Source organism: Sylvia atricapilla, chromosome 14 (assembly GCF_009819655.1).
Source record: "Sylvia atricapilla isolate bSylAtr1 chromosome 14, bSylAtr1.pri, whole genome shotgun sequence".
NCBI classification, from domain to species: domain Eukaryota; kingdom Metazoa; phylum Chordata; class Aves; order Passeriformes; family Sylviidae; genus Sylvia; species Sylvia atricapilla.
Genome location: NC_089153.1, coordinates 11,207,449 through 11,234,687, shown reverse-complemented (window position 1 = coordinate 11,234,687; position 27,239 = coordinate 11,207,449). Strand labels below are relative to the sequence as shown.

Genomic DNA, 27,239 nt, shown 5'->3' with positions numbered 1-27,239 from the left:
TCTGAGCCGTCCCTCTGGAAAAGCCGTGGGCAGGCCGTGCCCCGGGCGCTGTGGCAGGAGCGGCGGGTCAGGGCCTGCTGTGCTGTGGTGCCAGGCTGCCACCGTGAGGGCTGCTCCCGGCCCGCCCGAGCTCTGAGGGGCGGCAGCTCGATCGGTGCCACAGCCGGCAGTGACATGGTACTGCTGTAAGGTGACATCACGACTGTCGTGACAGGCAGAGAGCAAGGCCATGCCATAACTCCCGTGACGGCCTGATGTCATGCGATGACATCACAACTATCGTGACATGCTGACGTCACGCACAGAGACCATACTCAGGGCGGGGACCGCGCCGTCCCGTCACTGCGGCCCTTCAGCGACATCCCTTATATAGCGGCCAGCAGGTCCCGCCCCCAATGTCGATTGGCTGAGCTCCTCCGCTCGGGGCTGCGATTGGCCGGGGCGGCTGTCAGTCAGAGGCGGGCCGTGCGGAGCACCGGGAGGCCATTGTGGCTGGGGCAGCGGGAGGCGGCGGCCGCGGCCGGTCCCGCCGCGTCCGACCCAGGTGAGGGGGCGGCCGCGAGGGGCGTGCTGGGCCCGCGGGGCTGGAGCCGGGGCGGGACGCGCCCTGCGCCGGACGGAGTCTTCGGCTTGTCCCGCGGCGTGGGCAGAGCTGGGGCGCCCCGCGGGCCGCTGCCCGGGCCCGGCCGCGCCGGAGGGACGCGGGGGAGCGGCAGGGCCGGGCCCTTCCTCCTCCGGCCGAGCCCCCCGCCCTGCCCGTGCCGCAGTGGGGCCGCCTCTGCTCGTCCTGCTCCGCTCCCGCTCCGTGCCGCTGCCCGTGTGCGGCCGGCCCGCGCTCCGCCGCCGGAGCCCCGTCCCGGGAGCAGCGGCCCGAGCGCTGCGGGTCCCGCGCCGTGCGGCCAGCCCGGGCTCGCTGCACCGGAGCCCTGGCTTAGCAGAAGTTTTAGGAAAGATGCGAGAAGGCTCTTTTTCGCTCGGTTCCTGCATAAACAGAGAAATTGCTTACAGCACATGCATGTTTAAACTTTTTCTCTCTTCACACCAGCTTGCCCTGGCAGAGTTCTGAGATCCTTTCAGTGTTTACGTCTGTGTGTAACAGCTGAATGATACTATAACAGGTAGTGGTGAAACCTTCGTTTGGGCAGTAGTAATGTGGGTGGCTTAAAGAAAAAGGACCACTTTCCAAAGAGTTTCCAGTTGAAAACTGCCTTTAAACTGCTGTAATCCTTCGGCGTTACTCAGCTAGTGCTTTCTTACGCTTTAGTTTTAGAGGTTATGAGTAGTGGAGTGAGATGGAAGTCACTGTGATTTTGTAGCTGGAATATTATCTTTTGATAAATACTGCTGTAAAGGTTAAAAAAAAAATAACCCTTGACACTACTGGATGATAATCCTTAAAAGGGCACACCTGAATTAGAAGTGCTTTTGCAAAGGTGAATAAGAGAATAGGGGGAGATTTTTCTGCACGGAATTCCCATATGTTTTCATAAAACCATGTGTTTGTGTATATACACCTTCGCTGCTAATATTGTCAGCAGCAGAATTTTAGCTTAAGGCTTAAAATTCAATCTAAGCTTCGTGTTGTTCTTGTGTTTCGTTGTCAGTAATAATATTTCTGTAACCAAAACAACCCTGGGAATGTGTTCCCAGTCTGTTTCATAGGCTTTTGACTTGAAGGTATCCAGAGAACAGATCTGGTTAATAATAAGTTGCCATTTTAATAAATGTATTTTAGGGAAGTGACTGTTTAATGCAGGATGTATTCAATAGTGCAGTTGCTTTCAGCTTCTAAAGATTTTTCACTGGAATTATCTATAAACCTGCTACTGGCAGGTTTGGTGTGTTGGTTATTTTTCTAGTAGGAGAATAACAGGTAAGTACTAAGAAACTTACTTGACAGTTATACTTCTTACTTGCACAACAGGAAATCTATTTTTATTTGGGGGCTCTTGCCCCCAGAATGGATTGTCTGAAGTCCTGTGAACACCTGTAATCCCTAGTTTTACATTTATTTGTATGTCTGAGGTAGTATATGTCCTGATGCATTCAAGCAGCTTGAAACCTGAATGAAAGTCAGGACTCATGGAGAGATGCTTTGCCCAGAGATTTGCAAATGTGTTGAAATACATGAAAGTTGTGTGTTCTGATGCCCCTTTTCTCTCTTTGGGGCTTTTCTAAAGAGCTTATCCTCATCTCTAAGTGATTTTTGAAAGGTGGCTTTGTGCAGATAATGATTCTTAAAGGGAGGGTTTTTTCAGCACCAGGATAATTTAATTTTCCTATATTTCTTTATTCCTGTTGCAGAGAAGTGTTTCATTAACTACTGATGAGGTGCAGCTTAGTTCTTGTGTAGCTAACAAGTTGATATCTTGTAACTTGATACTCAGCTTATGCAAAATCTGTACTTTTTTGGTTTTATCGCTTAAGTCCTTGCAGAGGGAGGATCTTGACCTTCCTTTCTTACAATATTGAAGATTCAGTGAAGATACCACCGCTGCTCAGGAACTGTTCATCAAAACACTTGGTACCTCAGAGTGCATGGCTTTGGCATAATGGAAAGGGTTGCAAAGAAGAGTGGGATGTACCAGGAAAGTCTGGGAGCTGCCCTTGGGGGCATCCTTTGGTCTCATGTTAGTGCTAGCTGGCTGTGGAGCTGCATCTGACTGCCTCTAATATTATTGTGGAGGAGATAATGTTTCCTTTCTTCTCCCTGTGACAGGCAGAAAGTTGGTAGCCCACATTTTTTTCTGAAGCTTCTAAGAGGAAATGGGAAGTAAATTGGCTGTCTAAATTGCTGCTGGAGATGACCCAGTTGAATGTCTGCCTCTTAAAATGTTACGTAGATTTTGAGAACCTAGAAGGTGAAAGATACTCCAGACATTTCTTGAGAATCTCTTAAGACTATTACAGTTTGGTTTAAACTCTTTACTAGAGCTTGGAGTTCTTCCACCTATTTTACTGCAGATTCCTTGAGTTTGTCTGCTGACATAAAACATGGAAAAGATACTGCTCCCTCCTACGTGCACTGAGGAGAGAAATCCAAATTCTAATTCTTCAAGCAACCAAAAGTTCTTTGTGTGGCTTTGTGCCCTTCAAGGGTGGGTGTCTGGGTTGCTTTTGAGGCTTTCCTGTTTTGCATTGGCTCACAGATACTCGGTGGGGCCAGTGAAGAGAGAGACGAGCTGTTCTTTCTGTAGCCAAAGCAGACAGCACAGAGCACAGCTGCTCTGGGGGAAGGGGCTGCTTGCATTTCCTGTTTTAAGGAACGAGTTTCAAGTGATTTGCCTGTGCAAATCACTCAGGGCTCTAATGGCACTATCTGTCATAGTGAATGCAAAATTATAAAGGGGAGAGTTTGTTAGAGAGCTCTTCAGTAATTACTGAGATAATTTTCTTGTAAGGTTTGGAAGAGGGATGGACACCCAGGAAAACTGTTAGTCTGTGCTCTCGTTACTGTAGCACTTCAGAGCTAAAGAGGTTGAGTCCATTACTGTGCTCTCTGATATAATTACTTACCTCTAATTCATTCTTGACAGATGAATTTAACTTACTCTCTATTGTGGCAGGAAAGTCTCTTCTAAACTGTAGCAGAAAAGTCTTATTCTGTAGTACTACAAGGAGGCTGACTGATAGTGTAGGGTGTTGTGGTGTGTATAGAATGAGAAAGAGAATGTGTTGCCATAGGTCTGGATCAGGGAAGGGCTGCCTGGCAGAGGTGACAAGGCAGAGCCCTCTTTGAAATTTCCTGCTGAAAAAGGCTGAAGGGGTGTTGGAGAAATTGCAGCAGCCAAAAGGATTTTGGGGGGCACTTTTGTTTTAAACTTGTTTCACTGTTTTAATCAGGTCTTTTATTAAAACCCTGTTTCCTTCTGTCCATGGCCTCCATGGATGTCTGTCATCACATTTTTCTGTGTTGTCTGTTTGAATAACACATCTTTTGATTTTTTTTTTTCTGTAATACAGAAATTAGTACAGTCCTAGCACATAGCAGTAGTTCTAAGTTATGGAGTAGTTTTCAAGGAGTAGAGAGTTGTATTTACGTGGTTTTGGTTTTAGAGTTGTTTACTGAGATGCTTTTTGTTTGAAGGATTGGGGTAGGAACATGCATTCCCTTAAAGCTGTGAAAGCTGTAATTGCTGTCTGTCTGCAAGTATTTTTCATTAGCAGTGGTAATGCACAAAACTGAAAGAATGTTTGTTTAATGGTGTGCTGTTGAAAAATTCATATGTATTAAAATATGTATAATATTTCCCATCTTGTCTGCCTGAAATTAGTGAGATATTGAACACTTGTTTTCTTTCTTTTTCTTTAAGATCTTGAAAACTTTGCCAGGTCCCTGAGAGAGAAAACTACATGACACTACACCATGACTGACAGTAAATGTGATAGTCAGTTTTACAGTGTTCAAGTTGCAGATTCAACATTCACTGTGCTAAAACGTTACCAGCAATTGAAGCCCATAGGATCAGGGGCACAGGGCATTGTTTGGTGAGTAAAAAATACTTTATTTAAATACCAAAAGCTATAAATATAAAGCAAAGTTTGCATGTATTTCTGATAGAGATAACAGAACATAAAACACTGATGATAAATTCTCTTGTTGCAGGGTTATGGACTAAATAAATTCTAAACCGATTGCTTGCTATAGTTCACTTTTTTTTTGTTCTGTTTTTAGGGAAAATTAATATTTGGATAATTGCATAAATTAGAATGGTCAACAGATTTCTTCCTTTCTCATTAACCACTTTATTTCTGTTTCTAGTTCTCCCATTGCCCTTGTAGTTGTGATATTGCAGTGTAAGGTATGACAATGGTGAGAGATTTTGGGTTTTACTCGTTTCTTCATCATGGCCCCCTTTCTTCCCCCTCTTTTATTCCCAATCACTCCTGTCCATTTCTAGGAGCCATCAATGCAGTGCCTTGCCATTAACTGGCAGGATGAGGCAAATCAGTGTCATTGTCACTCCATGGATTAACCAGAAAGGGATGCTGTGTGAGGGGCTGGGCTGGCCAGCTCTCCCTTGGTGTGTCACCCCAGCCTTGTGTCCAGCCTCCACTGGCCCAGGACATGGGAGTCCTTAGGCTGATCCTGAACCTTAGTCTCTTGTATGGCACCACACCTCTGGGCCAGCTAAAGGTAAACACTTTCAAATGTTTTTTAGACTGCAGCAATCCGTTCTGCACAGTGCCAGCCCGTGTTTTGTTGGGCAAAACTTACTTGGTAACAGCAGAAATGTTTATTGATGTGGGTTTTCATTCCATAAATTGGGGAGCAAACAGATGTACTCAGGAACTCTGTGATATTAACTTCATCACAACACATGGTGGGCTGTTCGTGCTCTGAATCCAGCCTGCAGTTTGTGTTCATCTCTCAAATCTGCAGAATCAGTGTGATGAGTCATGTACTGTGAACAGCTCCTTGACTAACAGCACCTGCCCATGTCTTCTTGGCCTTTCCATAACCACAATCAGTTATATAAGTAGGGAAAGAGAGCATTTCTGTGAGATCATGCCTTTATTTTAAAAAATTCAGCTAACCCTCTTGCCCTGTTGATAGGTGACAAACAATCAAAATAAAAACACCCTATTTCATTCTTCTTCAGTGGGTTGAGTGATGAGGGGGTCTGAGATCTTGGTCATTAGGATTTGGGAAAGGTTTAGTATAGTACTGACATTTTCCAGGTGTCAGTGCTCTCAGGGTTGGTTTAGATGGTGTAAAGGAATGCTTGAAAGTGCTTCTCCTTTCATTAGAAGCAGAGCATTTTTAAGCCAAATTAATTTGTCTGCATCTCTAGTTCCAAATGAAGTGTAGGCAATGTTAAGGTCAGCATGTTGGGAGAAAGAAGAAATGATTTGATTTATTGACTTGTTTTGAAACTACTTGATTTATGGAACAACAGAGTGAAACATATGCATAAATTTTCATCTTCCTGGGAAATAGCTCAAGTTGAACAAGGTGCAGCATCTTAGTTTCTCCTAAAATCTTTATGCAAGGGGAAGATATGAAAAAACTAGGAAGTAAAATGTAGAAAACTTAGCGTGAGATGAGTGCTATCCTGCTGTGTTTGGCTGAAAAAATTGTCAAGTCATTAGGGTAACACACAGATGGGATTTTTTTTTATCATTCTGTGTTTAATATAAAAAATGGGGTAAGTTTTTCTGGAGTTCTCTGTCTGGATTTCATTTCTTCTGTGAGAAATTTTTAATACCACCTGTGTCACTTTAGCTAGGAGAGGTCTAAGTTTGCACTTTTTTTCTCATGATTAATGGGAAAATCCATTGGTATTGGTCCATGTAATTTTATCCTTGATATTAAAATGTAGGAAAGTAAGTAGCTTTAAAAATACATAGTTAGGAAAAATGGTAAATGAGAACTCGAGGAAGATGGAAAAGTAACTCAATTGTCATGTAGAGGATATTTCTAGCTCACACTGGACACAGGCTAGGAGAGAAACTGCATATACCTTTTGTATTTTACGTACAAAGCACACATATTTAACTTACTGCACTTCTTTGTTCCTAAGTGTTAATACATCTGAAGTCTGGTAATCAGTTTTGGACTGAATCAAAGTAACTTTTGTCATTAACTTCCTGGTATCTTTTCTTTCCTTTCTTGTCCTTGATTTCCTAAATTTTCTAGTCACTCTCCAAAATAAGAGGTGGAGTTCTTTGTATGTGCTTAGACTGAGGCTTGTCATACGTATGATTTGTCAGATCACAGAGGGACTTCCCCTAAAATTATGCCTCTATCTGCTGCTGCCCTGTGATTTACAGCTAATTCATGCAGACCCTGTTGGTTACTGGTTTGATACTAATTCACAGGTATAGTCATTAATATGGAAGTCATTAAACATTAAAGGCAATAACATATAAAAATTAATTTACAGGTAACATCTTTTGGGTGAATACTGAAATATCAGTGCTTTCGTGTTTGGGAGGAAAATAATTTCTCCAACTGTCTGGCCAGTTGCTTTCCTCCCACTCTGTGTTTCCTTTTGCACAGGCATAAAGGCTTTAAATCAGAGATTGATGTAACATTCAATAATGACTTGTGCATTTCACAAAACTAAGCTGAAATAAATGCTAGCAAGTCTTTAGTGTAAGTGGCACGTTGGTTCAAATTGGAGGCATGTCCCAAGAAAGCACATCTCCTGGGTGAGCCCTGCTTTGTGGTGGTGTTACTTTTTTCCAGGAGGAAAACCAGAGGGAAAACAGTGACTTTATGCTGGGAAACTTGATATGATTTCAGTATTGTTGTTCTCACAGGGAAGCTGTACCTTTTGTTAGAGTGTTGTAGTATTTGTTAGAGTATTGTAGAGTGATGGCCCTTTTAAGTCTGGTGTCACACATAACTTGATGAGAGAGGAAGGGAGCTCACAAAGAGCTTAAATGTGCTTGGAAAAAATGTGAAGGAGAATTCTTTCCTACCCTATGAAAGTCACATTAAATGGAAATGGGGTAATGTGGGAATCCTTATTTAAAACTGAAACTGTTTAAAGACTGGAACTCCTGAGTAGCATGTGCTGGGAATTCACATATATTTTGCCAAATACTCTGTGTTACTAATGAAGATTATTCCCACTTTAGTCTTGTTTTGTTTATGCAGATACTTTAGCTTTAGATTCTTACAGCTATTAAAACAAATTTAAACTTTGACCTCAAACTGCAGAAGGAAGGAACAAACACAAGTGAAAACTGGTAAATTTAATGGTCATGGTCACTTCTAAACTCTTGTATTCCCCCCTTCAGTCTGAGTTTTCCTTATTTCTCAATTCAGTGAATTTTTTTCCACCCAGAAGCAGATGATGAATATGATTTTCTGCTAGGCACTACATTTTTTTTTTTTTTTATCATTGCAAACTATCCATGTACAGGAGAATATTCATCCCTGCAGAATGGATCATGGAGACATTGTTGTGACTCTCCTTTAGCACAGAAATTTCTGCTGCAAATACTAAATTATTGTCAGTCAGCAAAAGTGTCCAAATGATATTCCAAATATACAGATTAGGCAGCTGCAATGCTTCTTGATTTTAAACAAGCCTAAAATATTTTTAGATCTTGCAATTTTGGGTGTGAGTCTTGAGTCAGCAGTTTCAGTCTAAAGACAAAAAGGAGAGCAGGAAGACCTCTGATGAATGTCAGTGCTTCTGTTTGACTTACTTGTATTTATTAAAGGTTGTGTAGTTTTTAAAGGACGTTTCTTTTCTGAATTAAAATTAGGTATAGTACCAACAGGTTAGTAGATATACTTCGTCTTAAATTTTGATTTCTTTCCTTCTTCACTTCTGCCTCCGTTTTGCCCCCTCCTCTCCCTCAAACAGACTTCAACTTGTTTGTCTTTGAACACTTATAGTGCTGCGTTTGATACAGTGCTTGGAATCAATGTTGCTGTGAAGAAGCTGAGTCGTCCTTTTCAGAACCAAACCCACGCCAAGAGGGCCTACAGAGAGCTCGTTCTTTTAAAGTGCGTCAATCACAAAAATGTGAGTCGGCCTTTGTGTTTCTCTCCTTTCTCTGAGTTATCAAAAAAGCTCAGGATTTGTTCTCTCACTTGCTGTTAGTAACCATAGGAATGGAAATAGTGACAGGCTCAGTTTTTGGGTGAGCTGCTTGGGGCCGAGGTACCAAAGGGAGGAGGTGTTTGCTGTGTTGTCGGTACAGGGCTGCCATTACTGTCAGTGTCAGAGACCAGGCCTTGCTCTGTTGCATTTGCCCTTTTCAAGCCTCTTTGGCCCTGGGATGGTTTGTGAGTTTGACCATTGTAACTTCACTGTATTGAAATCTTCTGAGCTTAGGCAAGATTTGTATTAAATACAGTGTTTAACTGGTGGGGTTTTCAGGGCTGCAGCACTGCCTACAAAAGTGAAATGCTATGGACAATACTTGTGCATTTTGAAATCTTTAAACTCTCTAAAGTGAGCCTTGATGTCAATACTTCATCGTTCAAGTACAAGAATATCAGGTTTATGAGGCTGCTGTGTGCTGGTACAACTAAGATGAACTAGAAACATTGCTGGTCAATGAAGTTGTGCAGTCATCTCAAACTTCCTGCAGTCAATTAGCCTTCCAGGGTTGCTTTTTAAGTAAGCTTTTGGTGAGGCCCAGATGTAACAGAATAAAAGCAAGGTGGTTATTAAAGATGGCAGTACAGCAATTTTAGCAGTTCTGGAAATAGTACATCATAATCTAAGTTTAATGGGATGGCGTGGGGCACCTCTGTGCACGTGGTGTTGGACAGCCTTGGTTAAAATTCCTTGCACAGCATGTGACTTAAAATAAGAGATTATTATTTATGGGGGAAAATGGGATATATTTCAGACACTGGGGAGGGAGCTAGAAGGTGTCATATAACTTAAAAAAAAAAAGCAAGTGATTTTGTTCTGTCTTGGTTCCCTTGGCACACAGGCTGCAGTTTGGAACTATTTCTGAATTGGCAGTTTTTCAGCATATGTGAATTAAGTGCAGCCAAGTAACACTCAAATTGTGTGTATAGTAACAGTGTGCACTTTATTTTGTGTAGTAACTTCTGCAGTAGTGGGTTTTATGTGAATTAAAGCAGAAGTTTCTTCTAATGTTTGTTTTTATTTTATAGATTATTAGTTTATTAAATGTATTTACACCACAGAAGTCACTAGAAGAATTTCAGGATGTGTAAGTACTGGATTTTTTTTCATTTTCTCTGACAAATACTGACCCAAGCCATAGAGATGGATTTCCAGTATCCTACAGACTTCATGCTTTGAAAATCAAGAGTAGCTAAAAGCTGAAGTGGGCAGTGAAAAAGGGATATTTACCTTTCATTCATCAGTCTGCCAGACTGCTTGCACGTACATCTGGTTTGTGTGCATGGTCCTTCAGCTCCATGGATCACCTCAGGATAATAACTTGGTCTGGATAACGTGAGAGCAGTTTTTTACTGTGCCAGTCACATCAGCATAACAATATTTTGGCCTCAGTTCAGAACTGAATATATTTCTTTTTTATTCAAGCATTATCAATTGTTCTAGAAAGGATTCATGGCCATTTGAGTGGTGGGATGTGCCTAGGTTCCTGTGAATGTGCTGTTGTGGTTTGTGAATAGGCTGCTGGGTAAATGAGGGTGTGTTTCTGTCTGAAGAGGGTAAGTAGATAACAACTGAAAATTATTTTATGATTATTAGTTTTCATTGTGATTATCCTAATTTTCTTAGTTTTTAGAGTAAAATACAGTGAAAGAGAGCATTTATGTTGCAATATCTGCAATCTCTACTTCAGCTTCTCTCAGTTTTTCATGATGCATAAAGGCAGAATTATTCTCTGTATTACTGTTTATAAAACTAGTGGAATTTTAATATTTTGTGGTGGAATATTAAACACTTAACTTTTAATAGTAGGACTTTTTGAATAGATAATTTTACTTTGTATCTGTGATTGTGCATGGGTTTATTTTATCATTGGCTTTGCTTTTTGACACTTGGGTTATCAAAGGAGGTGATTTTTCTTAAATACCTCTTATGCTAAGCTTAAACCTCATATGAAAAGTAAGACTTGAGTTTTCTTAATGCTTTCCTTTTTGTGCTTTAGATATTTGGTTATGGAGCTGATGGATGCAAATTTGTGCCAGGTTATTCATATGGAATTGGATCATGAAAGAATGTCTTATCTTCTTTACCAAATGCTATGTGGAATCAAGCATCTCCACTCAGCTGGTATCATCCACAGAGTAGGTAGTAGTAAATCATTAAAAATACTCTTTGTGAACAGAGTTTTTATGAAACAGGGAGGGAAGGAGGGGGTTGTATAAATAAGCACATACACCAGGGCAGGCAAATGCAGTTGTTAGTGAAGTGAATTTTTGGCTTATCCTCATTGTGGAGGGGGGTGTGTGGGTATTATTCTTCATGTTAATCCCTCCTTAACTGAAGTAATTTCTTGTTAGGATTTGAAACCCAGCAACATAGTAGTAAAATCAGATTGCACGCTAAAAATCCTTGATTTTGGACTGGCAAGAACAGCGTGTACTAACTTCATGATGACTCCTTATGTAGTCACACGGTATTACAGGGCACCAGAGGTTATCCTGGGAATGGGATATAAAGAGAATGGTAAGTTACTGGGGTAATGCTTTAAATCTTCTGTCTAAAGTATGTCTCTCTTGGAGCATAACTACTTTAAAAAGAGGAGGGAGGGCTGTTTTCCCCATCAAGTTTGTTGTTAAAGTATTCTAATCGTGGTGTTAGAAATGAAAATTATTACAGTGTAACTTTTGTTGAGAATATAATAATCTTCTGTTCTGTGTGCTTTTCTCCATTTAACAGTAACTGCTCCCTCTCCCCTGCTATAGTTATATCTTGTCATATATTCACCTGTTATCTTTTTGGCCATGTTTTTTATTCTCAAAAAACCTGTTGAGACACTGATGCTGGCTGGTATTAAAAAAAAACCAAACCAAAAGATCAGTATATAAATAATAAACCCTTTAATCACTGTAATTTTATTCTGAAACATTTTTTGGCAGTCTGTCCCCTTTTGCCTCTCTGATTATTAAAATATGCTGCAGATTCCTACCATAATCCATGTTTTATATTCTCTTAAGTCTGCATAGTTCAAAGAGGCTGGGTGTTCTAGTATTTAAACCAGCACAATTGTAACATATTGAACAATCAGCCAACAAAATTGCTGCCAAGGAGATTGTCCTTGCATTATTGGGGGTTTTACCTGCTGATTTTTACTAGCACTGGACTTGTATGCTCTTTGCTTTGTCACAAGGGCTGGTGGATGCCATGGTTTTGTATATCTGTAATTCTGGCTGTGTAAAACAAGGGACTGACGGGACCTTGCTGGGCCTTTGATAATGATAAAAACACTTTATTTAGTGCAAAAGGCAGCTTGTTGTACAGCAAGTGCTGCTGTGGATCAGAACTTCAGCAGAGATTGTTCTGGTTGGGACAAAAATCAACTATCTGCAGGACTGTGGGAATACAGTGTGAGCTTTCAAATAAATAATTGTGGTATTTAAAAAAAAATCTCTTTAATCTTTTGTCCTTGTTGCACCTAACATATGATAGTGGATATCTGGTCTGTTGGGTGCATTATGGCAGAAATGGTCCTCCATAAAGTCCTGTTCCCAGGAAGAGATTGTATCCTTCTTCATGGTCATTTCACAAGTGTAAACACTGACTGTGTTTTACAAAGCACAAAACTCAGGAACAGTCATTTGATGTTGATATGATTGAAAATTCGTGTGAGCAGTTTGGTTTTCCTCATTGTTGTGTTTTACTGTAGATGCAGATGGTTTTGTTTGTTTTCCTCACATTTGTTCATGATATTTCATAATTTGATCATTTCATTTTTATTTTCAGTTGATATCTGGTCAGTTGGGTGCATCATGGGAGAATTGGTGAAAGGTTGTGTGATATTCCAAGGCACTGATCGTATCCTTCCCTAGTCATCCTTGAATCCCATTCCACTTCCAACAGAAACACAATTCTTTAGATCTGTATAAAAGCATAAACAATATTTTCAATAATATGTTTTACTAGATCCACTGTACTCTTTGAAATTAGTGTCATTAATCAAATTGTTGAGCTCTCCATTTTGTTTTCTTAGTAGACTACATTTAATGTAATTTATAGTGGTTGAATCCAATGTGTTATGAGCTTTTGTAGTTTAAAAGACAGAGACTGCTAGGTTTGAAAAATAGAAAAAAAGTTTTTTTACTCTTGTTCTTTGTAGATAAGTGTTTTAAGCAAAAGCCTACAAAGTTACTTCTTAACTATGCATGGATTTTGCTTATTATTTGTTTGAACAGTAGACTAATTTTTTTATTGCACAATTTTTTGAGTTTTAATCAGATTTTTTTTCTTGTTTATTAGTGCTTGCTGGGCAGAGGTGACCTAATGGCAAGCACACTGCATGAGATCTTTTATTATTAATTTTATTATTTAACATAAAAATAAAAGCTTTCTGATGATTCTTTTTTTTTTTCCCATTTTATGAAAGTTTGATTTTGGACTTACTTTTTCTATAAGATTGTTATCCTTCCATTTCTCCCTCCAAAATTTTTGACCAAGATTTCATAGAACCACAATCTCAAAACAGTTTGGGGACCTTAAAAACCATCTTGTTCCAAGTCCTCTGCCAAGGGCAGGGACACCTTCCACGATCCCACCTTGTTTCAAACCCAATCCAACCTGGCCTTGAACCCTTCCAGGGATAGGGCAGCCACAGCTTCTCTGGGCAACCTGTCCTCATAATTGTGCTCCAAGTTTTTGAAGCCAATATCATATTTTTGCTCATCAGCAAGGAGCAACCACACAAAAACATCAGGTGCCTGTTCACAGATACCTGTGTATCTTATAGAGGAGGATTTCCAATTTTAATGCTAAATTTCATGACACTAATATTCAACAGTTGATCATACATTATTTAGTAATAAAATGATTAAGCATTAAATAAGTATTTTTTTTCCTACCTTTCTTCCTTTCTATATTTATTATTTTACCTTTTGAAGCCTTCAGACCAACCTAACACAATTCTTCATGGATGTTATGTGTCTTTCACCTGCATGTTGTTAGCATGGGCTATTTTGATTTATTCATGAATAAATGAAGGAAATTTTGTTCGTACTTGTTGAATATACAAGTTACCATTTGTGATTCTCTCAGGGCCACTGAAGCTCTACCAGTCTATGTTTCAAGGAGTCTCCTCCCCTGATAGGGAAGTCCATAGATGTCCTTACAGGGATTTTTGCTTCTAGTAAGAGTTTCAGTTCTCTTCAGTGTGAGATACTGACAGCTGTTTGTGTTGTTGGGACTCTTCCTGGATGATCACTGTTTGTGTCAGATTGTCTCCTTGAACTGCAGGATTGTCTTGGCAGGGTGGTTTATGGGCAGTGCTGCTGGGCATGGCCGTGAAGCTTTCCTTTTGTTGATTGTGTTTGAGGTTCCTATTGTTTGGTTGCTTTTTTTTAAAGTTAAATTTTTAAAATGTCGTACTATTTGGGGACTTAGAGGAGGGAGCCAAGTTCAGCATATTGCCCAATGCTTGCCTTTGACTATCTTCAGGAAAACCTGCTCTTAGATTCAGTGATTTGTATTTGCCCCCATGGTGGATGGGAATTTCTGGGATACTTGCAGTGGTGCTCTGGATGGAATGAGATGCTCTGTGTTGCCAGGGTGATGGAGGCACAGAGCCTGCTCCTGACTGTGCTGGGGAGACCTGAGTTACTGCCAGTTGCTGTTGGAAATGAGAAGTGGAGAAAATCCAGGGAATGTAGACACCTAAGGTGAAATAGTAGAAAAGCTTGGCAGCAGCTACATGTTTTTGATGTTCTTTCTGCCCATATGGAGAAGGAGATTGATTGCCTGACCAATGCAAAAGGCACGAGGGGTATTTGTGCTTTCTTGGGAAAAGTCAGGTTTGGTTGTGATTGTAGTAAGGACTCTGTTTTCAACTTCCAGAATCCCAAAAGGCAGATAGACTTGGCATGGATTAAATGCCTGGTTCCTTCTGACCCTGAAGTCTCCAGAATGAGGAGAGTGGCTTTGTGTTAAGGCTGCCAGGTCAGTCACAGAGCTTACTCTGCCTGCTTTATACTCAAATCCCACTTGGGTTTCTGATAAGAGGCTTATTTTAAGTCCATCCTATATTGAGAATTTTTTTTTCAACTTTTACCATCTGTAAAGCACTTTGAAACTGAGATACTGTTTTTTGCCTGTTTTTACCTCTAAAATGGGATGGGTCATTTTCTGCCCTTTCCTGCAGTCTTCTGAGGCCTCAGTAAACTGGACTCTAATTTGGTTATCTGACTAACCAGGCTGCTGTTACTCAAAGGAAAGCATCTTCTTGAATCTAGATTGGTGGAGATCTCAAATCAGTTTCTCAGCTAGAAACAAAATTTCCTGATGTGTGTAAATTTTCTCTTTGTCTGTGCTTTGTTTTAGCATGACAGTTAACGATACTCAGTTCTTAGTTTTGATTTTGATGTAGCTTTTCCATTGGAATGCATTCAATACGTAAATAAAATTTTCAATCTTTGTATCAGAAGTCTAAAGTCTTAGCATGGAGCAGTGACTGTACATATATTCATAATTGTATTTTTGACACACTAACTGAAATAGAAGCACCTCAGTGTTTTCTAAATGCATCTTAATTCAAAGTACAGCATATTAGTTGCGTAGTCTGTCTATGAGAATGGATAGGTTGAAGTGCTAGATGGTGAATTTAGCTATGAATGTTTTCAAGGTCAGTGGATAGGCTCTGCTGGAATTGCATGTTCTTTTTATCAGGAAAAACTGGAAAGTGTAGATCTGAGTTGACTTAAATATCCGGAATATTAATACAGTGTCTCCTGAGTGTGATAAATGAGCTTTGTTTCCCCAGCTCGGCTGGTTCAGAGCAGGCTCTGCTATCTCTGTAACAAGTGCCACTGTGGGGAAAATGCCTTCACTTGAGAGAGGGAGAAGGGACAATCCTGAAGAAACATGAGGCCCAATTTCAATTTGTTGACTTGTAAATACTAATCTTATAAAATATTTAAATTTAAGAAAAAAGTTACTTGTATTACCATGATTGATACACTTAAACAAAAGGATCTCCTATAGAACCTTCAGGAGTATGTTCAGAACTCCTCTGGATTTCTTCTGAAGTTGGAAAAGGAAAAGAAACCAACCCCACCCAAACACCAAACAAAAAAGCCCCCAAGCATCCAACTACACCCCTGCAAAATGCTCCGACTCAAAGTTTGATTTCCTTAGGAGACGGGTACAAAGTTCCTTACTTTGGTGGGATGCATTTGCACTTTAGAGGTTTGTGTGTATTTTTCTCTACTATCAAGAATCTTCAGTGTTCCTGGTGTTACATTGCACTTTAGAAGATTCCACAGCAGCCTTTCTTTTCTGACCTTAGAGTTGTTTTGCTATGGATACAACTGCTAAATAAAGCTTCTTTTAGATTCTAGAAAAGTAATATAATTAGAAAAAGATACTTAAGCATAATGCATTGTGCAGCACTTCCAGCCTGTCCTTCAGAATACAAAATCTGAGTCTTATTTTGTGTCAGTGTAGCTTTTTGCATGGCAGCTCAGAATACTGCTGATGCTACAGTGCAGTTCATTTTTGTGTCCTCTGTTCAAGTTCCTGTTAACTTCTCAGATTTTGCAAGTGGTGTTTTTGTAGAGCTCAGACTTCACATTCTTCAGCCGATTTTCCTAAAGATATGCTACAGATATTGATCAATGGAATAAAGTTATTGAGCAATTAGGAACACCATCAGCAGACTTCATGAAGAAACTGCAGCCTACTGTGAGGAATTATGTAGAAAACAGGCCAAAATATCCGGGTATTAAGTTTGAAGAGCTCTTCCCAGACTGGATATTTCCATCAGAATCTGATCGTGACAAGTTAAAAAGTAAGGCGAGCTTTTTTCTCTCTTTTTTCCTATGATGTTAATTTAAAATGTCTGCAGAACACCAAAAGCCTAATAAAAATACTTATTGCAGTAGGTGTCAACATTAAAAGCTGCATACCTTCTGTTTCTTTAATTAATGCCAAGTTCTCAGATCGTAGTAGTAGTTACTAAATATGTGCTTTTCCATGATTCTGTTTTAATTCCTTTAGTTTTAATCCATTGAATAATGTCTGTCATTTAATGTTCTCCAAAAGTAATGCTTTTTATTGATATTATTGCTGATCATCTTTCTGTAAGTGCATACAGCTCATGTGGTTTATACTTTCTCTTCAAATAAGTACTAAGAAAATTTAAAAAAAAACCCAAATCAACAATCCACCTTATTATATTCTGTAGGGCAGAAATGAAATTTTGCATTGCATGTCCTTTGTTCCCAATATTTATTTCCTGAGTCAGACATTAAACTCTGCGGCTCTTTTACATGTGTGTTCTTTTCACCTTTACTTTCTAGCCAGCCAAGCTAGAGATTTATTGTCAAAAATGCTTGTAGTAGATCCAGACAAGAGAATTTCTGTAGATGAAGCCTTACGTCATCCTTATATTACTGTCTGGTATGATCCAGCTGAAGCAGAAGCTGTAAGTTTGCAATTAAACTAAATTTTTTAAGATTCCAATTTAATAATTTGAAAAATACCTTTAATTTTAGTCAAGAGCATGCTTTGAACTCATTGGCTAACAGGAGTCACACAGGAAACCTTCAGATGAGCATCAGGGGCAGAATCACCTGAAGGACAGCTGCTGGTGGGGAGTTGATTTAATGAAAGTGGTTGTTAATATTTTATTTTACTCACAGAAAGAGGTGCCTGTTTGGTGGCTTTTTGAAACAGGGATTTGGTCTAAGGCCCTGTTAAGCCTTGCAATGAATTTCATTTTGGTTGATGCTTTTTAAACAGCCTTTCAGTGTGAGGCAGGACTTAAAAGAAGATTTTAGAGTTGTAAAATAAATATGTCTTTGAGGTATAGGGAATAAACTGCCAACAATGAAGATAAAAAATGCTAAAAAAGTTGTCATTTTTAGATTTTTTTAGTTAAGATTGGGTGTGTTAACCAGATGTAGTAGGCACTATAGACTTTTCTTTTCTTTGTAGCCTCCACCTCAAATCTATGATGCACAGTTGGAAGAAAGAGAACATGCAATTGAAGAATGGAAAGGTAAGAAGTGAGCACGACAAATTACATTTATTGTAGTATCTTGTGTTATTAATGAGTGTCTGCAGTGTGTGCTGGATTGTGTAACAGACTGGAACTCACTATTCCAAATAAACAATACTGCCTGAGGCACCAGGAAAAGAAATCAGAGATGGAAACATGTTGTGTGTGGAGTGAATACCTAGGTGTGTGAATGCTCGTATATACATGGAACATTCTGAAGTCTGTTCAACAAAATGCTGCTGTTTTCTTTTTTCCTTCCCTTTTTATTCTTAAGTGCTTATAATCTATATAGCTTTTTTCTTGATAGAGAGTTCTCTGAAAAAGAAATGTGCCTCTTCTCAGTGTGCATTGTTTAAGCCATATCTCTAGACAATATTTACTAGTTCATTTGTTCTAGAAGTCTTAAATAGCAGGAGAGTCCTTTGGTATAGTTTTTTTCCTCTAATCTCATTGCTTATTTATTGACCAAATAGATTTAACTGTTGACCTAAACAAAAGAATAAACAGCAACGTGGTATTAAAATCAATTCCACCTTACAGTTTTAGTCAAAACCATTAAAGGGTGAGGCAGTTAAAATTTTAACATCTGCCATCACAAGACCAAGGGTAATAGACATCTTTTATGGCTACTTTGAAAGCTGCTTGCTTTTGTAAAACAGCTTTATAAATTTCAGATATTGATTCTGGCTGATCTATACATATATTATCCTCAGGGCCTGCCTGCACAGGTAGGCTTCAAATCATCTTTGATTACTGCAAGGTGGAAAAGTAAAATGGATCTGCTAAATGTAATTGAATGCATTTGTAAACACTGTTACTCAGAAGTGAAGAGTCCTTAATCTATTTAGATACTGTTATCTAAGTTACATTAAGACTATGGGTACATACAAGCTTCTGTGTTTTAAGTTAGAGCTCTGGATTTTTCTGGTTGTTGTTGAGGTGACTTATCCTAAGTTGTCCTTGATTAGTAAATGAGGGGTTTCATACAATATTTTCACTGTTTACCTTGTTCAAAATATCCAGACTTTCCTCAATGGAGGAAAGACCCATGGAGATGGTTCTTCAAGAATAAATATTTGTGTATAATTTTGTTGTCAAAGTAAAATTTCCAGGGAGGTTTACATAAAATCAGAGTTTGAATCCCAAATCTGATTTTTAATTTTTTGTAAAGTTAATATTAGTGCATTGTAGGTATGCATAAAATTTTGGGGTGGAATATTTGTTACTTTTAAGTGAACAGCTCTGCTATTTATATGATATGTTCATTTTTTGTACAGTCTTTCTGTGATGCTTGAGGAGATCTGTATAATTCTCTTATCTCTGCAGTAGGGCTGGAAAGAGGGCAAATAAATCCCTCTACAGGTCTGCTTCCAGACTGGCCCTTTTATCCATTTCCTTGTACCTTGATACAAATGTGACTTGTATACAAATCTCTGTGATCTTACAGTGCTTTTTCTGTCTTTTTTTTTCTTTGCTTCCACTATTCTCTCATAAGAATTAATATACAAAGAAGTTATGGATTGGGAAGAAAGGAGCAAGAATGGTGTGGTAAAAGATCAGCCCTCAGGTTAGTCATTGTTTCATTAGTTCTGTAACTGTCACACGTAGTGCTGTGAATGAAGAAATCTGCTCAATAATCCAGGTAGGCAAAGCTTTTATTGTCTGGAACTCTGGAGTCTCTTCTGCCTTTGGAGATCCATGTGTTCTGTTTTTTAATTCTTCTGAACTTGTAGAAAAACTTCACTGGTCTTGTGTGTCCCACACCTTGACCTGCCTTGTCTCCAAAGGGCTCAGTCATCAAATGAGATTATCAGCACCAGTTAGCTCACCTGGTGCTCAGGTGACTGTGCTGAAAGCTGTTCTGAGGCTCAGCATGAGCCCCTTTCCTCAGGGTTAAACAGCACTGGGGCTCCCTCAGGATAGTTAACTGTGCTATTTGTGTCCATGATGGAATCCTTATGTTTGCTGCTGTTTTCACAGCTTAGTAATCAGAATATTGTACTGTCTTTTATTAACTTTACCTGTTACACTTCTTGACACTCAAGTCACTGCTAACACTATGCATTGTTAGTTTTTTCTTCCTTTCCTCCACAGAGAGGGAAAAAAAAATCTCTTAAAAGGTCACCTTGGCTTTTGTGTACTAGGGCTCTTAGAGCTTGCTTTTCTCCTATTTTATTAATTCCTTGATTTTCTAAGGATTTCTGTGAGGAAAGTGCTGCTCACAGCCCAGAAGCGTGGTTATTTGTGACCGTAATATTGTCTTGCCTCAGATTTTATTATGTTTGGTTTTCTTAGCACAGATGCAGCAGTGAATAGCAACACCAGTCCTTCCCAGTCATCATCTATCAATGACATTTCATCCATGTCAACAGAGCAAACATTGGCCTCAGACACAGACAGCAGCCTGGATGCCTTGACAGGACCCCTCGAAGGATGTCGATGATCAGCCCTGATTGCAGACTTGACTTTGGAAAAGAGCTCTTGTTTCCATTGGGCCTGAATTGCTTGTAAGTTAATGGAACCAAGTAGAAAAACTCCATGTTCTGCATGTTCTGCTAAAGTAATGCCTGTTGTTTTTTTTACTCAGTTGTTATGAAATTGCCTGCTTAATGTTGTAGAATGGAAGCAAATCAATGTCTAAAGAACAAAAAACGATTAAATTTAGACACTATTATAGGATTTTCTTTGTTTCAGCCTATTTCAGGTGAGCAGTTACAGTAGACTTTTAGCCAATAACTCCTCTTAAATGGGTTCGTCAATCTCCAGTCCCAGCTGGCAGGCTTCTGTGACACAGTGGTTGTTTACATTTTAGTACAGTATTGCTCATTAGTAGGTTTTTTGAATGTATAGTCCCTATGAAGTTTGTTTTACCGTGTGACTGTGGCAGTTTGCGTTATTTAATGACCGGAGTGTTGTGTGTAAGTGTGAGCTCACGTGTGGAGCTCTCTCAGTACTATGTTTAAAGGGCAGTTTTTCTTCCACATAGTACTTTTTTTTTTTTTCAATCAAACCCTTTCTATCTTCACTTTTCAGCAATTCTCTCTTCTTGTAGAAGAGACAAACGTGTAGTTTAAAACATAAATCCATTATTTTGTGTTTCACCTGAGTGTCTCTAACTTTTTTAGTCTTTTTAATGCGGATGGAAGATAAGTGGCTTAAATAAATTTTTGAGGGAGGATGAGTGACTTTTCTGTGAAGCAGTGCCTGTTTAGAAGAGGGGAGTGTGCTAAAATGTTTTGTATTTCCTAGCTTGTGATACTCATCCTTTAACAAACATGAACAGGAAAAGAAGTTTTATCTGTGATGCTCTTCATTTGCTGCAAACTGATAGAAGGAGAGATGACTTGGAGATACTTGCAGCCTCAAAAAGCTGCATAAATATTTTCCATTTTTTTAATGGGTCCATTCTATCTAGTGAGTAATTAAAGAAATAAAAGTACAGTAGTTCTGAGTCACTTGTAAATTAAGAATGTAGTTAACAGAGCTTAGCTCTATTCTCACCTTAGGAAAGTCTCTCCATTTGTAGTGAGAAGTAAAACATGTTTAATACAAATTTTCTAAATGCAGTATCAGACAAGAGGAGGAGGTTATTTGCTGTTTCCATACAGATTTATCAATACAGTTTTCAGAACCAGATAATACAAAATTACCTGTTACATTGCACAATCTGTTGAATTAGAAAATGCATTTGCAGTAGAGTAGGGCTTAAATTGCTTTATAACACACACTTGTGACTTTGTGCACGTTCACTTTGGAGTGCACAGATGTGAAATTTTGCTACAGGATCTCATGTGTGCATGTGTGTTGACTGAATTATAGAACTGCAAGAGTAATAGACATGAACAAGATGAGGTAAACCACCACTTTCTTAAAGGCACTATATTTAGTTGTTGATCAGATACTCTGGTCTTGAATATATAAATAGAACCTGTAAAATATACTGGCCCAGACAGCCACTGCATTACTGACATACTTCTGTAAAACACAATTGGTCATTGTTCCAGACCTTATAATTTGAAAAGCAGCACTTTCTTCTTATCCAAACATTGCTTTTATCTTAAAATTTTGCCCCTTTTTAATAGCTTAATTGGCTGTGGTAAAAATATCAAGATTTTAGTGTCCCAGAAGATTAAAAAAAATAACAAAATAGTTCATGTTAACTTGAATTGTATTCTGGCATCTGATTTTTAAAATTCTGTTTAATTGAATTGCAAGATATTTGGGGCTTCTGTTTTTTCTTGTTGTTTGTTTTTTAGCCAATGGATAACTTACTTTTATCTTTGGATACTGACAGTATACGTGAAGTATTTTTAGTGTGTTCTTGTCACTGGGAAAACATTTAAAAATACATATTTACCATATAGCAGAACAGTACACTTTGTGTTCTTTTGCCTTTTTTAGTCCATGTTATTTGTGTAAGTTAAAGTAGCTGAAGACACCTATTCACAATGAACAATTAATGATTCATTATGGAAGTCATCTGCTGAATTTCATTTTTCAAGACTTTTAAATTTTTCAGCTGAAGTTGCACTGTGCTATATTCATTTTAACAGTTTCTGCTTTAGAAGATTTATTTCTTCTTCCCCATGTGATTTGGATACTCAGAGTTTAACTTTTTCTGTTGGACTTGGGCTGCTCAGCACAGCAGAGGGTTGGACCAAGATGACTTCCAGGTCTATTCCAGCCTAAATTATTTTGTGATTCAAATTGTCTTTTAATGTTTTTAACAAAACTGTTCTGTCTTCATGACTTGACCTGGTATCTGACCTTCTCCTAGTACATACTGTTAGCTTGAACATATACTCTTGGAACAAGAAAAGAAACCCCGACCTTGAGATTCAACAAGTTTATTTGCAAGTCTTGTAGGAAAAGCTGTCTCATACCTAATTTTTTTGATGTCTTCTTGCTGTGGCATACTTTGAAGCTTAATTACAGAATACCTTCAGAGCATGCATGAAATATCTGTGAATATTGTGGATTTTGACTCCAGTTTAATTCAAAACCATGGTGTAAATGCATATGGATCTCCAGAGGACACCTGTGCAGACATACCCACTAAAGCCAGCCAGGTGCATGCTGCAGTTCCCAGGCTACCCCAGTGTGCTCATGTAGGCCCTCCATGCACTGCATGCAGCTTCTCCCCATATCACTGCTCCTGACTGCAGGGGAAATTCAGTGCCAGGTTTGTGACATGGTTCTCAATGCCACGAGAGCCTCCTCGCTGATGGAAAACAAAATCCAGTGTAACTTGACAGGGGTTTAAAAATCAAGAGAGTTTGGTGTGCAATATAATCACTTTTATTCCTAATACTAAAATTATGTATGTAAAGTGATGCAATTGACCGGTTTTTTTTTGCACTTTGGCATTTATAAATATTTATATGTATTTAAAGATAAAGAATATGTGTGTGTGAACATATATATTAAGAAAACAGCTCAGTTTTGTAAACATGAATGTTACTTTCCTTTGAGAGAATTTGTATAGTGTTAACACTACTGCAGCATAAATAGACAATTTATGAACTATGACTAAAATAAATGGTGGTCAACATAGATACAATCTGTAATCTTAACTGCTCACCTGAAAAAGAAAGGGATCTTTGGCTGTCAATAGATACTTTATCAGAAACTTGTTAAACATCTGAACACTGAGTAGCTGAATGGCATTGCAGAAATGGAGTATGTTTTAAATAGTTCATTTCGTCTATGTTCATATCATTTTTCCTCAAAAAAGCCTTAGAGAAGCTTGGCATTTTGCAATCTGGGTAAGCAGCCTGTAAGCGTACTTTGAGGAAATACTGTGATATGACAAGTCTGGTCTTTATGGAAAAAGATGAGAAACGAATGTCAAAATTAAGGCTTTGTCTGCATGGATCATACAAACTAAACTAGTCTTAGGACTGGAAGCTACAGTTTGCAAACAGCCTTTGAAGTTTTGTAATGTTTCCAGCAAGGGCTTGCATTTTCTTGTCAAAATAATGAAAAACTCAACCTTGACTAGAAATTAACTAGTTGGTTGGAGAGTTTCAAAAGCTGTTAGGAACCAGAGAGCTCTTGAGGTTTTGTCTTTTTTTACATCCTAACAGAGCATATGTGTTTATTCCAAATTAATTAAAAGAAAAAAAGCGATTCCATATGTTTAATTTTTCTTTCTTAAAGGAAGGACCTTAAATGCTAAATCGCTTTCCTTAAAACGATAATTTTATGAATGAAGTTGGATTTAGCTATTCCAAACAGAGCTGATGTAGGGGTCTCCAAGGAGAGGGCTGGGTGAGCCTTGTGTTGTCACAGGGGCCACCCTCCAGCTGGGAGTGAGCTGGGAGGTCACAGCTCCAGGTGCAGACAAACCTTTGTGCTCGTTGGGTTCAGCCTTGCAGCAGCACTGAGTGTTTGGGGTAAATGAACTGCATTTGTCTGCATGTTCTACCTGTGTCATATGGATTCCAGCAGGGCTTGATGCTAAACAGAGTGAGACCATATACTGGGAGCCAGATTCTTTCCTGGGATGTGTGTGGTGTCAATCCTGCTCAAAACTGGTTTTGATCCAGGGACACCTGCATCCAGATGCAGAATTTGGACTTGAATTCTATAATGAATCTAGTGATTTCTTTGCTTTTCCAGAGTGTCTTGAATTATTTTTTTAATGTGTTGAAATATGACAAAAAACCTGTATTCTGGCTCATTATTTTACATATTTTAGATTGTCTTTTACATGAGTGATGTTCTAAAAGCTTCTTACACAAGTTGTCAAATCAGTTTTGGCTCTTGCCCGCTCTGCATGCTCAAATAATGTCTGGAGCTAAAATCATGTTTTAAGTAAACCGTCTTTTCTCATATTAACTTTGGAGGAAAGTGGAAAGAGAACCATTTTTTTGTTGTTGTTTGTGTTTTATAAAATGATTATTTTTGCAGCTAAAATGTTAGTTGTTGGATTTCAATCTCACAGTGTTGCTTTGTGGATATAAATTTCATGGGTCCGCTATTTCAATCATGTGTATAAAAAGTCCAGTATAAAATTAAACTAATAAAGTGCACTCTTCTGCAATTTGTTATTGAAAACATGGCAAATCATTTTGGTCCAAGAATTCAAAACGAAAGAGAGAAAATACATTTAACTATTTAAGTTTATTCCTTGATGCTGCTGCTTATTTTCTTATTTTTTTAAAAGGTGCTTGCAGTTTTGCACAAAAGAAATCAACTTTATTAATTGCTGGGTTTGAAGCACTTTAGGATTCTTCTAAATACAATCATATATGGTGTGAAAAGGAATGAACTAACATGCTTAATGTGCTTAAATTTTGGTTGTAGCCTTTGCTAGTCTCATAGATTTGATCAGCATATTTCTTTAAACCCGTTTTCAGAGATTAGAAATCAGAAACCTTTGTGGGGCTGAAATTTAGTACATGGTAAGAGATGATTTGAGAAATACCTTCTGGGTGGGTGACTTGATTGGCAATGTGGCTGCCTGGCCATCTATCAGATAAAGACCCAGCAATGTCTGTTCCTGTAGCAAGGGCAGCTTGCTGTGAGCACTGAGATCCTTTTTTTAAACAAATAAACTTTTCTTAACTCTTGGCTATGCACCATCAAGTTGTGTGTGCTGTGGTAAGGCCAGGACAGCTCTGTGGGAATCCCTGCAGCTGATGCTCTGTGACTACCACGGGGAGATGCTGCCCCTGCTCTGTAATGCTCCAAATACCAAACCTCTGGTATTTGTGGGGTGTCCCTGAGCAAGACCCTGAGTTTCTTTCCCTGGCTGAGCAGTAGGGCAGCACTCCACAGGCTCCTTAGGACAACAAAAGCAGAAGAGAAAGGAGTCATTTACAAAGAGTGTTTGGTGCTGGCTGCCTGAAGCAGAGATCATGTTTGTTGCTGATCACAGAGCTCCTTATACCCCTGAGCATGTGCTGTTGTCTTGTCTTCTAACAGGGAAAACCTTTTTTTGAAAACCCAAGTGTGTCACAAGCTTTTCTATGAATTCAGATGCTTAAATTGGTGCTAATTTTTTAAAAGAAAATGTAACAGATGGTTAGCACTGTATTTGTCTGGTTTTGATACCTATATTTTCTTAACTGGTAGCAAGCCAAACTTTATAAATTGACTAATGTGCATTTTCAGCTTCATCAGATTCCCAGATTTTCCTTAAGTAAAATGTTTAAAGTTCCATGGTAGCTACTGCTTCTTTGGAGCCATTGCCTTCAGGTGTTTTAGACTCTAATCAAAGGAACACAATTAGGACAGACAGCAATACCTAACTATCCCTTTCTTGAAACCACAACGTGCTTCTGCAGGTGGTTTTAGCAGTTTAGTGTGATCAAGATGCCTCTTAATTAAGAGCAAAATAGAGATACCTGTGTGCAGTTAACTCAGTACATTGAAGCCTTACCTGATTGTTAAGATAATTTATAAAGATTATACAAATCTTCATGTTTTAAAGAGGGAATAACAAGCAGAAATAATTAACTGGTTTTGTACAAATTAAGTGTAAATTCCAGAAAATATATTATTTCATGTATTACAGAACACGGGCTAATAAAGAGTGTAATAGGCTCATTGAGTTGATTAGTTCTGAAATCCAGTTTTATCCAATGACTCAAAATAAATCCCCCTCCAAAATGTAGTTTTTTGAGAACTTCTTTTTAATGCCTTCAAGTTTAACTCCCCTCAGAATCCTTTGTAGGTTTGCTCCTCTTTCCCACCTTCTGTTTACCAAATGTCACCAAAAGTAGCATCAAGCCCTATCACTTGTTACAGTGTTCTGGTTTTATGGCCTTAACATTAGTTATAGTCTGGTTTATAATTTCAGAAGAAAGATGTGCTTTGAAGTCTCACTGTAGATACATGTGGCCTCTTCTGCCTATGGAATTAGGCTTTGATTGTCATATCTCATCCTCGATGCTTGTGCAATAGGAACATATTCCTCTCAATGCAGTGGCTATTTTGTCTGATGCTGGACTTTGGTTTCAGGATGACTAGAAAGTTTTTTTGGGTTAGTTTGTTTGGTTTTTTTTACCGGACAGCAGTCACACTTCATTGGTTTTTTGGACTGATACTCTTAAGAAAATAGAATTTCATAAGGAAAACTGTCAATAACTAGTTCTGTAATTCTAGTTAAAGCCTTGTTCTGAAGCTTTTTGGTTGATTGGTTTTTTTTTCTTTCCAAAAACGTTATCGTAAAACAGTACTAAAGCCACTGTAAAATTACAAATAAATATGTATACATAAAAGATTTGAGCAGTCTGTCTTATTTACTGTGTTTTCTCTTTCTTGGTTCTTCTTCTGTTCAAGTAAAATGTTTTTTGTAACCTATGATGTATGCTTGATGTACAGATTACTTCTTTCAAAATGTGAAGTTTCAGTTACCACTTCACCTTCCAGTTAACTGAAACATAGGTATTGGCATGAAAAATGAATGAAAAAAACTTTAGGAAATTGATTTAAGCAGCTTCTTCCTAACAGCTGTAACGTTTGGACACATTAACAGCTCTTGGGTTTACTACCAAGTGTATTTTGAAACTTATTTGGGGAGCTTTGTTGTTTAAATGGCAGAAGCTTGAAAAAAATAGTTCCACTCTCCTTCTTTTGAGGATGATGTGAGTATTTTTGTAAAGACAGTGATGAGGTTTCCAGGCACC

The 27,239-nt window shown here is 38.6% G+C and overlaps 1 protein-coding gene across 5 annotated transcripts; it reads left to right on the top strand.

The window, feature by feature from the left end:
* Positions 1-471: 471 nt before the first annotated feature.
* MAPK9 (mitogen-activated protein kinase 9) lies at positions 472-26,838 on the top strand. 5 transcript variants are annotated; one of them, XM_066329099.1, is made up of 12 exons: positions 472-544; positions 4,314-4,488; positions 8,357-8,486; positions 9,596-9,654; positions 10,567-10,705; positions 10,922-11,087; positions 12,345-12,416; positions 16,210-16,392; positions 16,904-17,028; positions 17,541-17,604; positions 19,100-19,171; positions 19,905-26,838. In XM_066329099.1, exons 2-12 carry the CDS (start codon positions 4,367-4,369, stop codon positions 20,045-20,047), a joined length of 1,275 nt encoding a protein of 424 aa, XP_066185196.1. In that variant the 5' UTR covers positions 472-544; positions 4,314-4,366; the 3' UTR covers positions 20,048-26,838. The 5 variants fall into 5 exon arrangements, with proteins under 5 accessions (XP_066185196.1, XP_066185197.1, XP_066185200.1 ...); XM_066329100.1 differs by lacking the exon at positions 472-544 and adding an exon at positions 1,045-1,118; XM_066329103.1 differs by lacking the exons at positions 472-544; positions 12,345-12,416 and adding an exon at positions 12,051-12,122 and having other exon boundaries at positions 3,883-4,488.
* Positions 26,839-27,239: the final 401 nt, after the last annotated feature.